The sequence below is a fragment of the Apus apus genome, chromosome 2 (genome assembly GCF_020740795.1).
Source record: "Apus apus isolate bApuApu2 chromosome 2, bApuApu2.pri.cur, whole genome shotgun sequence".
Classification (NCBI taxonomy): domain Eukaryota; kingdom Metazoa; phylum Chordata; class Aves; order Apodiformes; family Apodidae; genus Apus; species Apus apus.
The window spans coordinates 115,232,303-115,245,974 of NC_067283.1; the positions used below are offsets into that span (position 1 = coordinate 115,232,303).

The window sequence follows — 13,672 nt, forward strand, 5'->3', positions numbered from 1 at the left end:
CAACAAGGGTTTAAAATCTCCTGGTCTCCTGAAAACAACTGCACTGGTCTCGAGTCCTATTCCAGACCAAGAAAATAAAAACCCCTGGAAGTTTAAATTAATTACATCTTTCCTGACACATTTCAGAGTGATCACAATTACAGCATTGCTAGTCAGCCTAGCCTACCCACATTTTATTTTTCTTCTAATTGGTAACAAAATTGGGTTGCATCAAGGAGGAGTTTCAATAGGAAGTGGGAGCTGCTAGCTGCTCACCACCCTCCCTGTTCTTACATCAAAGGTTTCCTTATTTACTTTGAACTAGATAGTGGCTTTGCTGAGGGTGAAATCTCAGTATTTAAGAAAAAAAAAAACACCTCCATGAAATCATTATTGAGTATATAGCTCAAGTACAGCTTCTGGACTCCAGAAGAAACTAACTTCCCACAGGAGCACTTCAAAAGTAAAGCTGAGCCCAAAACAACTTCCCTGTGTTATTAGTTGTCTTCCTACCTTTGCAAAAATCCAAAAGTTAGCAAAAACATGTTTACTCTATTTCTGAAATTCAAGAATAGCTTTTATTAGGAAGTTACTGATCTATGAAAAAACTAGTATCTGAATTTCCAAACAACTGAAAATACTTGCACAGGAACACAGAAATTCAAGCAAGCAGAAACCACAAAAAAACCCAAAAACGTTTTATTGCAACAATGTCCCCATCGTCAATTGAGATGGCAAAAATTAAGTTTCAATCCATTTCGTGTTTCTACCTTTTTATTTATGTAAATATAAATTCAAGAGTGTAAAATAAATCCACATATAAAACACAGAAGAAACATTCTCTTTCAGTGACTCCAGAAAAAAACTTACATACTAAAGAATCATGACAAGTCATACGCTGTCCATTCTTCCAAGTATACAGGCATGAAAGAATGGTGAAATTTATTCTCCAAGAGCATCCTGTATAGTCCTTAAAGTATTTAATATTTAGTAATTTCATACTCTCGAGCTTATGCATGTAGATTCCAAGAAAAGGAGACAAAAAAACATCTCAAACTTCAGATTATTTAAACTCCATCTAAAATAATTGATTTAAATCAAGGTTATGTTTAATTCTTATAGCTGAAGCATCACAATTACTTTATTACTATGTTTATTTTGGAAAACTATTTCTTAACTAGTTTTTCCTGCTTTTAAAATACAGTCAGATTATTTGAAATAGTTTTGTTTACTTATACTGTGAGTATATTGCGGAAAGTAACTCCACATGCTGGTACAACAGGCCTTCATGAAGTTCTGCTTACACAGTACTATTACGTACCTCAAAAAACAAGGACTACAGCATGAAATGCAGCATCAACAGTCAGTGTCATGGGGTTATGCATTATTATCCTTCTCAGATGCAACAAAATCCTTATATATTTTCAAGTCAGTATTTGACTAGTAGACCGCATGAATATTGGCTGGTTATAAATACTTGGATTAGGAAGATTTACTGTTTTAGAAAGATGTGGGGGGTTTTGTTTTATTGTTATCACACAAAAAATGTTATCAGTATTATAAAATGAATCCCGCAGCCTATTTCAAGAGGAATGTTTTTCACTGGGTCCAACAAGCATTTCAACGATTGTGGCTTTCAATGCATATCATGCCAAGTTCTTTATGAACAGTGTTTTCCCTCATGGTTATGTTACAACAGAATGAAGAAATCAAGATGGTAAGCGCAAACAAAGTTAAAAATGAAAACTGCAAGTAACTTCACAACTAGAAGAGGAAAAACTATGGAAGGATTTAAATCAGCACTATTGTGGGTCCCCACAGTTTCACTGCTACCCTTAGCTTTCCAAAAGATGCATGTGATTTTAGAAATGTTTCTGTGCTAAGAGCCATGCTCAGAAACAAAATACAGGCTAGCATAAGTCTACCTTCTCCGAGATGCATGTTAAGTATAAAATTCACTTACTAAAGTGCATTTGCTGAACAAATTCTAACTTCTACTATTATAGCTATCTCAATAAGCAATATAAACTAAACTTCATGGAAATTCTACCTCTACTTAAAAGCAGTAAATATAGATGACTGAAATCTAAATTACAAGTGTGTATTACCAAACATTTTGACTCAATGCTGTAGAAATAAACAAGATGTACTGTCCTAAACTTCCCACAAATAAGGAAGTGCTTCTAGTTAGAAATACTGAAAGTGTAGAATGGAGTTAAATATAAGCAGAGCTGAAGTAAGCATTGCTTTATCAAATATGATGTTTCTTTAAGGCTCTGAGAGAAGCTGTTACTTTTCTCAAGATCTTTTGGCAAAAGACAAATGCAGAAGTAGCAGGGTAATCTGACATTTCAGAACTTGTATTTTCATATTTCATTAAAGCCAGCTCATTCAGTGTCTGAATACATTTATTGCACTTGTGTTGTTGGAATACATCTGTACCAACGAAGTAATAATGATTGCAACAAAGCCATAGTAAAATAAACTTTAAAAGGGTCTGATTCTGACATTAGAGGATAAGTGTCTGCATGTTTAAAATGTTCCCCTAATAATAAATACAGACAAATTGCTCATCAAGTCAGATGCACATGTTTAACAATTATTTAGTATATATAAAATTTCACTCATCCTTTTATCAATACAAATCTGTTAGGGATCAAAAGACTTACCATGCAAAATATTGATTAGTGCTGCATAATGGAATATATAATTCTATCAGCGTTAGAACAGCATTTTCAAAAATTAAAGAAAAATATATTTTTAAAAAGGAATTCTACTGTTGAAAGCAAGTCTTCCTTGTAGCAAATACAAGATAGAGACAAGTTATGATTTATAGCTGTACTTCAGTCTTGATGAAAGACTAATAATAATTTGTCCACCTACTTCTTAATAAATGCTACATTTTCAAGAATAAAGGAACTATCAGTAGGCATTATTTCTACTTAAAACAAGTTATTTCTCTCTGTAATAGGTCAAGTATGCTTTTAAAGATTCAGGTAATGGTAGACTCATAATTTTCTCTCTCAACAGATTTCGAGGAGGCTCTTCTGGCTTCAAGGCCTCACTGTGATCTTTATCCTCTTCCTCTTTGTTGTCATCTTCCATTCTTTCGTCTTCTTCGCTATCTAGAGGCTGAGGAATGAGCTGATTGCCAACAAAAACATAGGTGTTAATCCTGCGTCTACGACATCTCCTCCGTTTTCGTTTTGGAGGAGCCTTTTGAGCAATACCCTTGGCTTTCATCTCGTCATTTATGAAGTTTCTAAGGGTGCGTCTGATATATATTCGAGCAAGGTCCTGTAGATTCCTAACGGCACATGGAGCTAAAAGGAAAGAGAGCGTTAAGTTTTAACCATGGAGTGAAATTTCCTTCTAGCAAAAAAATAAGCTGCTATGCAACAAGAGTAATGTTCAAGAACAACCAAGATTTTCATATGTGATTCAATACACAAATGAAACAAGGGTCAATAGTGCCATCTTGACAAACCCTGTGGCATATTTGCTACTGAAAAACTTCAGTTCCTCAGACATACATGAACAACTCATTCATGCTCAAAACTGCTTCTGGAACACAGTAAGTCTTCTAGAGAATGTACACCGTCAAATAAATTAATAATTCTTTTGACAGATATGCAAGAGAAGCAAAAAGCATGAAAAGATTATTAATATAAATTTAAGTAAGCATAAAACAAATACTGTCACCTTTTAGCACCTGGCAAATCTCAGGACCTACTGCTGACACTGTTTTGAGATCCTGCTGCTAGGACTGAATTTCTAGCCCCATGTCACATTTGTTTATGCAAGTGCCCTTCTTCTACCTTTGTCTTCTACTCACTTTTTCCTACTTCCTACTGAACCTAAATGATGAGGGAGGGCCATGTAAACTTAACAGCTGATCAGCAACATGATATGACTTGCAATACTGGTTTCAGCTAATGCAAACAGAAACTAAAAAATCCCACAACAACAAAAAAAACCAGCACAAAACCAAACCAATCCCCACTTGTTTAATGTAAAACCAACTCAAAATCCAACAGCAAAACTGTACCTAGTAATTCCAAATGCATTTATAAGATCAGGCTAAAAAAAACATTATTGCAGATTGAATGGTTATCATGGTAAATCCAAGCACCAAGCTGCATGATGCTGAAGGCAAAGTAAAGGATGGCAAGCATTCATCCCATATACAGAACTATATAAAGAATCTTCACAGAATCACAGAATGGTTAAGGTTGGAAGGGACCTTAAGGATCATCAGGTTCCAACCTCCCTGCTATGAGCAGGGACACCTCACACTAGACCAGGCTGCACAAACCCAATAAAATCAGAAAGGAAAAAATAAAATTTCCTTCAAAAGACAGAACAAAACTTTGAAACACTGTCCTGAAAAAGGTGTAAATGCAGTAAGCTCTCAGCTTTCTTATCCTGCAAGACAATAAAAATCAATCATATTACCTATTTGATTTTGAAATCAGCATGTAAAAGCTTAAAAGTAAGCTACTCACAGTCATATCCCAGATCATAAGCTATAAATGGTAGCTGCCAACCATTCATACTGCTTCAACAAAGACCTAAAGCTCCTGTACTTGTTTTAAATAATCCCAGACACAAAGATCTGTTTTTTTATATTTATTTATTTAAAAGAAATGTCAATAGGTAGGAAGGTTAGTTAGAAAGTCCTACAATAAGACAGTGAGAAAGCTTTCTAATGCAAAGTAAATGAGTAATAAAGAACTTCTCAGGAGGATATCTAGGGAAGAATTCAAACAAAAGTAGTAAAAGAGCAAGACATGACTCACTTCTCTTTTAAGTAATCATAGAATCATTTAGGTTGGGAAAGACCTTTAAGATCATCGAGTCCAACCATTAACCCTATTCTACCAAGCCCAGCACTAAGCCATATTCCCAAGCAGCACATCTAGATAACTTTTAAACACATCCAGAGATGGTGACTCAAACCATCTCCCTGGGCAGGATGTTCCAATGTCTGACAACCCTTTCAGTGAAAAAATTCTTCTTAATGTCTAAACCACCCCTGGAGCAGCTTGAGGCCATTTCCTCTTATTCTATCACCAGTTATTTGTGAGAAAAGACCAGCGCCTACCTCCTCTGTGCAATATCCTCTACGGTAGTTGTAGAGGGTGATGAGGTCTCCCCTAAGCCTCCTTTTCTTCAGACTAAATAGCCCCAGTTCCCTCAGAGGCTCCTGGTAAGACTTGTTCTCATGGCCCTTCACCAGCTTCCTTGCCCTTCTGTGGATATACTCCAGCACCTTGATGTCTTTCATGTATTGAGGTGCCCAAAACAGGACCCAGGATTCGAGGTGTGGCTTCACCGATATCGAGTAGAGAGGGACGATCCCTCCCTAGTCCTTCTGGCCACATTATTTCTAAAACAGGCCAGGATGCCATTGGCCTTCTTGGCCAATTGACCACACTGATGGCTCATATTCAGTCACCTATTAATAAAAACCCCCTAGTCCCTTTCTGCTGGACAGGTTTCTAGTCTCTCTTCCCCAAGCCTGTGACATTGCATGGGATTGTTATGGCCCAAGTGCAGGACCCAACACTGCCCAAACTTGCTCGATGTCTAAAAATTACATTTGAGGCTAACGAAACATAAAACATACAGTAAAATTTAACTGCATTTAAGAAGTTTCATCTTTTCCCCCTCACTAGGAATAAATAAAAATGAAAATTAGATAATTTTGTCTTATCAGTGATATACAGGACTCACAATCAAGTTTTTAGTACTTACATTATTCTGTGGGTCAACACAAGTTTACTTCCCACACAAAGGTAAGCATGAAGCTATGCAACCATGTTAACATTCTGCTCAAATGTAACATGGTTGAGATGCAGAATAATTCCTTTACCAATACTAATGGTGCTTGATCCTATCACATAGCCTAGAGTCCAAAGAGAGTTCATCCTTGCTTGCAACATGCCATACAGGTGTAACCTCTCTGATGCTGAATAACACAGCTTAAATTCACATGTAATTTAGGAATCTTAATGTGGTCTACTGTCAATCTTAGTTTTCCTCCTCAAAGAATTAATCAAACTATTCACATCAGGGATTTTTTTTTTTTTTTTTTTTTTTTTTAATGAGAGGAACAGGATTTAATTTTTGTATATTTCATGTCCACTTCTTTCCAGTCATCTAGTAGAAATGAACTGTGTCATAACCAATCTAAAGTTTGTAAAATGATCCTTTTAGCACGACCTCTGTAGTTTTCTGTAAGAAAAAGATTCTACTTCAAGAATGATTGGCTGACAGATATTTTGCTAAGTCCTATGTACATATGAGAGTTACAACTGTAAATCTATATATAACATCATATATGTGTCAGAAGGGCTGTTGAAAGGTTGTCTGAAGTATGGCACAGACTCCATGTTTACTCAGTAGTGATATCTGCAATTTCTGCCTGAAGTTTCCAGAAGGATCATGTTTCCTAGACTACTCTGAATGTTTAAGATAATTCATAGGTGTGTGGATCTGAAACAAATAGACAATGTTACTACAAAAGAGAAATTAGCTAGAATTTTTATTTCTTGAGCTTCGGATCATTACCTTTCACATCCTCCACCCCACTTTTTTTTTTTTTTTAACTTCATGATAAAACTAGACCAGACTGAACAGTGGAAAGAAGCATATCTTACTGATTTCAGTTCACAGTGCAACTTCAAGCCCTTAGCGTTGTGGGGTTTTTTAAGACAGAGCCAACTTATTTTCCAATTCTTATTAAAAAGTAATATTGAAATTATGATTAACCTACTTACAAGAAACACCTTTAGTATACTACAGTTTAGATCTGAACACTACTGGTTTGCACTATTTTCATTCTGAAAATTCAGGAATGATGGTAGAGACCATCCAAAGATTCTCTTGTATCTTCTACCAAACTAAATTATATAAAATCTTAGTAAGACCAGAAAGTTTGACAAGTCACCTCTGTACTTCACTGTTAGTCATGATACAGTCCATTACAGACTACATCTAAAGCAAAGAACAGAAAAACAAACAAACAAACAAAAAACAAACAAAAACAAAAACCAAACTTGTATTAACAATGTAATTTCAGGAAACAACTTGTGAGATCTCAAAAAGCGATTGTTAAAATAAAGAAAATTAGTAATTTCTATAAAAGAACTGAAGAACAAAAGAACTAGAAGGAAAGGACGTTCTATACTTTGGACAAAGAAAGTAAAGGTAACTATAATAAGGAACTATCTTTGGCAAGCTCACACACCCACTCAAAATTAATAGCCAGATCAGCAGTTATGGAAAATGCAACCTCATAGGACATCCTGGACTACTGAATGGTTTATACCTGTTTCACAGTTTAAAAATGTGCACGGAGGTAAGAAACACTATAACTGAGGGATTGGTTCCTTTGGTTACATGTTAACAGAACAAAACAGGAGAAGAAAAGCTGTTAGTTTCTAGGCTCCTTGCTGGTTTTAAGTTCCCACGTGCTACTGAAACTCTGTGTTATTCTACTCCCTAGTCCTGACTACTTTGACAGAAAATTTCAGCACTACACAATTCTTGGCCACTTTTCCCCCCTTCTTCTTATTATGCTATCTTGGCAACAGATGTTACTTTCAGAGACTTTCTAAGTATCTTTACTAACGTAGTTCGAAGCATTGCAGCTAGAAAGCCAACCCAAATAGCTACAAAAAACCATCTGTATCAGTTGCAGATGGACCCAAGCACACTCAGTTATTAATAACCATACCACAGGTGCAGTTTAGACCTGCTCCTTCCATTTCAGGTGGAAGAAAAGAAATATTTTTCTCTGGGATGCCATCAGAAACTTGGCACTCCTGACAGACCTAATATTAGTTTGGTATTTTATCTATAGTTCACTAGAAAAAGAGAAACTGAACCTACAAGGAAAATAAGTCTGGAAGAATAAGCTGGAAACACCGTCATTTTAATTAAGGACACTAGTCGTTTAGCAATACTGAACATGTGCCAGGATCACAAAAATTAACAGTGAGCTACTGCTTTGCTAACTATATGTTCTTCATAGTACATCTGTATAGCATAATCTCCCCACTTCCAGACCACTACCAGCAGGCCAAAGGAAGCAAACACAAAATTACACTTACGCAGTCCCACAGTGTCATGTTTGCCATTGTCATTTCTGTTTGGCTGCACTAGTGGAGCAAATGAAACAGCAAGGATGTTTTTACTCTCCCATGTGTTCTGTCCTGTTCTCAAGATTTGTGTTAGCTGCATAGAAACAAAACCAAAATGACAAATTAGCAGTTACAGTTTTGTCATACTCAATACTATTCAGGCTTGTTTTCAAAAACACTGTTACTCTGATTTGCTTAAAAGTTCATTTATAAAGGCTGTTTAATTAACAGAAGATATGTTCACAGTCCTTGAAATATTACTTGGTCACTAGAGTACCGAATAAAGTTCTTTGGCAATGGGAAGAAATGCAGCTGGAAAATTAAGGCCCAAGGTAAGTTTTGCTTTTTTTCCGATTCTTCACAGAATCACAGATCACAGAATACTTTAGATTGGAAGCAATCTCTGGAGTCCTACCTCCTGCTTGAAGAAGACCAATTTCAAAGTTAAATCAGGCAACTCAGAAGCTTTTTCAATGAAGTTAAAGACCTCCTAGGACTGAGATTGCCTAACCTGTCCAGGCAACTTGCTGCACTGGCATTATGAACTTTTTCCTCTATATATACAGGCAGAATGCACTCTTGCTGCCATCTGTAACTTTTTTTTCAGCTTGTTGTGCACATGTGAGAAAAACTGGACTCCTGTCTATGAAGTAAATTCTCCACCCCTTTAGGAAACCAAGTAAGGAAATAAATATTCCCTTAGCTGTTTCTCTGTAGACTAGATTAATCCGACCTTCTAGCTGCTCCTTATGTTTTACATGCTCTAGTCTCCTAACCATTTGTATATAAAGTACAAATATTCCATTTTAATTTTGCTTTCAAATCTTGACTACTTTTCAGTTCGATTCCAGCAATTTCAATTGACAGTATCTTAATCCAATTAAACTATTTACGGAACGGAATCACACAGGCTACATTTCAATCACTTTGATATTTTGAGAACGCAGATAAATAATGTGATAATTTCGACATCTAAGGATTAGAAGTTGTAAAACTGCCGAGTATAATTAAAATAATACATCCGTCTGAAAACCACTTAATCTAACATGGAAAAAAAGCACTGAAACCCCGTGGAAATACGGCATATTTTTTCCTTCAGTTTTTTCCTCCTCTTAAAATGTCCCACTAATCTCAGGTATTTTACATTTCTCTGGAATAAATCATCTTGGTCTAGAGGGTGGTTGCATTGTTTTGTAAACATCTGTGTTGCAGGGAGATTTCAAAGCACTTCTGGGACTGGTATAATATACTGAAAATACTATGAATGGAATTCTTGTTTCACTGAAGACACAGTTTTGCCACAGATTGTTGGAAGCAGGGTATTGATGCTTTAAGGGAAAAATGACTTAATTAAAAAAGACTGACACCTGCTTAACTGCAGCAATACAGTATCAAGATATCACTGAACATTAACTTAGTCAAATAAACATTTAAAAACATTCTTTATGTATTTCTCATACTGAAAGATAAAAAATGGAAATTCTCATTAGGTCACCTGGTCTTCTATCGGCATTACTAAAATGCCTCCAACTTTCAATAAAATTTTCATGTAGTTTTCATGGTCTTTCTGGACTCCAGCTCCACAGTAAATCCGGTCATACTGATGACTGTCTGAGGCTATTTCCAAACAATTACCAACCACAAAGGCAGGTTCACAGAACTCAAATCTAAAGGAAAGAAAATAAAAAGAAGAGGGGACACATTTAAAAATAGGATTTTTAAGAAAAGCTAGCCCTAATAAAGACAGAAAAATATTTTCTGTAACTTCCCTTATGTAATGAAGAAATATTACCATACATACTTCCAAAATCTGTATTACGATAATTCTACTTTGAAAAATAACTGTATTTTTCTGCCACATCACAAACCAAAGAAGAACTGTTAAGCAGTTATAATTATGTATTACGCAAAACAGAATAGGCCTCAAAGCATGACCAGACTTCCTAATAGCATGCAAACAGATTTGACTCAAAAAACCTTACAAGCCATAGAATAAAAGTGCCCTTAAAATAGTACATTTATCAACAATATGCAGTATCCAGGCTGTTAAATAAATATTGAAACAGTTAACTTCCTAGTAGCATCTAGAAATGTTTTTGAAAATAGTATTTTAAAAGATTAGTATTCTTGTCACCCCATTTTCCACCTTGAGCCCAATCCACATGTCCCCCAAAAAAGAATTTAATCAAGAAGTCTACCATTTTTTGGTCACACTCAAAGCAAGAAAAAAAAAAAAAGACTGTCAGAAGCATCTGCTCTAACTTTCATCATGAAATTGAAGTTATGTAACCACTTTTAAGTGTATCTAAGTTTACAGGAGAAGTTGCAAGGATTTTAAGTACTCTTTGTCACTGCATAAAATACCAAAGGAAAGACATAACAGGACAGAGCTTTATTGCCAAAGCTGCATATATTTTCTATTACACTGGTATTTTCTGACATTTGAAAAATGTTTGCATCACCTTATTGCTTCATCTGCTCACAACATAATAAAAGTAATTTACCTTTTTGTAATAAAAACAGCTTTAGCAAGTAACTTTACATTTTCCCCGAGCACTTTAAAATTGAGAGGTTGTCACATCATAGCTTATAGAAAGAATCTATGGTTGTCTTTGAAAAAAACCGTCATGTGTTGCTGCTACATTAAACAGTTCATAAAAAAATAATTTGGCAATATTAAAATCCAAGGTATCTCAAACTTCATCCAGAAGCAATGATTTTTGCTAGAAACTTCTTCAAATACATGTAGCCATTTTCTGAACTTTAGAGCTGTCATTGAAAATTTGGTTGTTGGTTTTTGGTTGTTTTTTTGTGTTTTTTTTTTTCACTTGGCTAGCAGTAGCAAATCCCAGTACAAGAGCCAACAACATTCAAATCCATGTTTCTTCAGTTAACATTGAAGGTTGGCAGCTTTCAGTGCTTAGTGATGCTGCCTATAAGGCTTGGCTGAATCCTATCTATAGCACTGCCATTAACAAATCATAATTCTATTAAGCTGAAGTTTTTGCTTGAAGTATGTTTTTTTTTCTACAAGATGGAATGCTTGATCTTGAAAATAATGCAATCCTTCCTTCTCAAAGACACCAGAATTCTTTACCAACTACTGCACATTCTCTTGTGTGCTGTATGTGGCCAAACAGTCCATAATGTGGCTTCCTCATCCAAATCCAGAGGAAAAACTGAACGCTACCAACAGGAGATTAAATAGGAAAAAAAAAAAAAAAAAAAGGAAAGGGAGGGGGAGTGGAGAAAGATTGCCTTGTTGCACACAAATGGGCAGCAGCCTAGCCTGAACTGTGGTTGAAATAATTTCAGATTAATACAGAAAGAACTAGAAACACATCAGTCAAGGTTAAATTCTATGAAGAAAATGAAACCCAAGGCACTGATCACTTCGCTGAAGAAGAGACCTCATATTGTAAGCACTTGGACTATAATATACTGAGTCAGTGAAGGTCAATCAGGCAGTTCATGCTGTAGTTTTAATTTCAAGTTGCCTACAGTACAAGACAATTTAATTTTAAAGTTTAAGCAAAGTACCTTTGTGGGCTTCAAAAGTACACGGGTGGGGGAGGAAAGGGGAAGAAAGGAGGTGGTGGTGCAAGTGGAAAGAGAGAAAGAACACAGTCCTTTTTTAAAATGCAGTTTTAAATCTTGCGACAGTCCTAGATTAGTTTTACAAAAATGAAGACAGACTGCCTGCCTAACCTGGAAACTTTTACAACTTCTTCTGATCTCCAAATGCTCCTCTGAAAGATGACAAGCACCAACCTACTTCCTCTATAGAAACCAGCCTAAAGCTCATGACGCCTCTGGTCACTCCCTCTTAAAACAAAGAGAAACACTCTCCAAGACATCAAATATACAATACAATGCAAAAAATCAATACTCTATACGTAAACTGTGGATGAAAATGCACAGTGGTCTTTACAAAGATAGTAAAAGCTGAAGAGAATTTCTTGTTTAGCTCCATAGCTTGCGACCAGAAGGGTACAAAGTGCAAATGAAGACACAGAAGCAACTTCCTATTATATCTACAAAAATGAAATGGGTTAAGCACTAGAGAACAACTCTGTCTATAGGAACATTAAATTGGCTGGACTATGCCCCACATTATTAGCAGAGTTTTGTGGAGACACACGGCTTAAGACCAAAATAGGCAGTCATTTGTTAGGCCATGTACTTCAAAAACACCTTCTTCCCTCACATAGCTTCAGTTAGTTTCAACCCTATTTGTGAACAGCAGGAGTTTCCTGAAAGACTAATTTCCCACAGCAAACCTGAACACTGTATGGACTAGAGTACACGTAATTCCTGGAGAAATCTCTTCAGTCCTTGTCAGAGGAAAAACAAGTGGGTCTACTCTGCTCACCTGGCCATGTAATGGTAACACACACCATTCTGGCCTGCATTGGTATGCTGGCTGCTCACTCTAACATAGGCAATTCAAGAATTGCCATATGTAGCTTCCTGTTTCCCAGAAAGCTAAATTGAAGCAGTATATAAAAGAAATGGGAGGAAAAGGTTAAAAATGGTGTCTGGTCACTGCAAGATCCAAGCTCAGAAGCCAAAACTCTTCATTTGGACCGCCCACAGAACAAACTGCTTCATATATTATGGTATGAACACTGACAAAATACCAGAAATTAAGGCACAAAAGTTAACACTTAGTAAAGAATTACAGCTAGGTTTGAAAAGTTTAAGTTGTACAACAATCAACCTTACTCCTCCACACTCCCACGTAAAGTAAACCTCACCAGTGACACAACAAGTCTTGTTCCCTGCAGCCCGAATCTTCAGTTGATTCTATTTTCATAAAAAGCTCCACACACTTTGACATCAGAAAGAATAAATACATGTACCATTTTCTTGTATTTCTGCAATACAATTTCTGATGACCTTCCAACAGAGATTAAAGTGTGATTTGGAGAATGTGTTACTAAGTTGCCCAAGTTATTTTCAAAATAAGCAAGGAAGTTGTTAGCGTTACAGTGTGAAAGTTCTATCAACTACATTGCCTTACAACAGAATTTGACCTAATCAAACCCAAATTCTTATAGTCTTCGTTGTCTCTACGTCCACCAAGCTTCTTTTATTCCTATTGCCTTTCAAAAATCAAAACAGATCAGACATTTCATTTCCTTCTGTGCTACACTGAATTATCTTTTATTAGATTACAGACACTGCTAAAAATAAGTGGTTTATTTCTTTAACATGCAGTATTGACAATCACATAAGCTACCTACGAATATGAGACAGTACTTTACTTAAATCTTTTTATTTCAGTTACCAAGTTAAAATGGAACTAAGAAATGCCAAGAGTTATTTACCATTTGTTCACTTTTACCAAGCAACAAAAGCGGCTCTACAGAAAATTATATGGGTAATATGAAAAAACTTAGGTTATTTAATAAATCAGACACCAAAAAAGGCAAAAAATAAAATTTTGGAACAATCAGGATACATTTGGATCGTATCACATTCTTCAGTTCAATCTGGTACCTTGATTACAAGAGAACCAACAGCCAACGTAACAGAAATGAAGA

The 13,672-nt window shown here is 35.8% G+C and overlaps 1 protein-coding gene across 6 annotated transcripts in view; it reads right to left on the reverse strand.

Annotated features, from left to right (window-relative positions):
- Positions 1-663: 663 nt before the first annotated feature.
- PCMTD1 (protein-L-isoaspartate (D-aspartate) O-methyltransferase domain containing 1) overlaps positions 664-13,672 on the reverse strand; it is a 45,482-nt gene continuing 32,473 nt past the window's right edge. For all 6 annotated transcript variants that reach the window (XM_051609376.1, XM_051609372.1, XM_051609373.1 and 3 more), the window contains 3 exons: positions 9,622-9,793; positions 8,097-8,220; positions 664-3,302 (listed from right to left, as the gene is read on the reverse strand). In XM_051609376.1, coding sequence (XP_051465336.1) covers positions 2,932-3,302; positions 8,097-8,220; positions 9,622-9,675 — 549 coding nt within the window. In that variant the 5' untranslated portion in view covers positions 9,676-9,793 and the 3' untranslated portion in view covers positions 664-2,931. The remainder of the gene's footprint in view (positions 3,303-8,096; positions 8,221-9,621; positions 9,794-13,672) is intronic.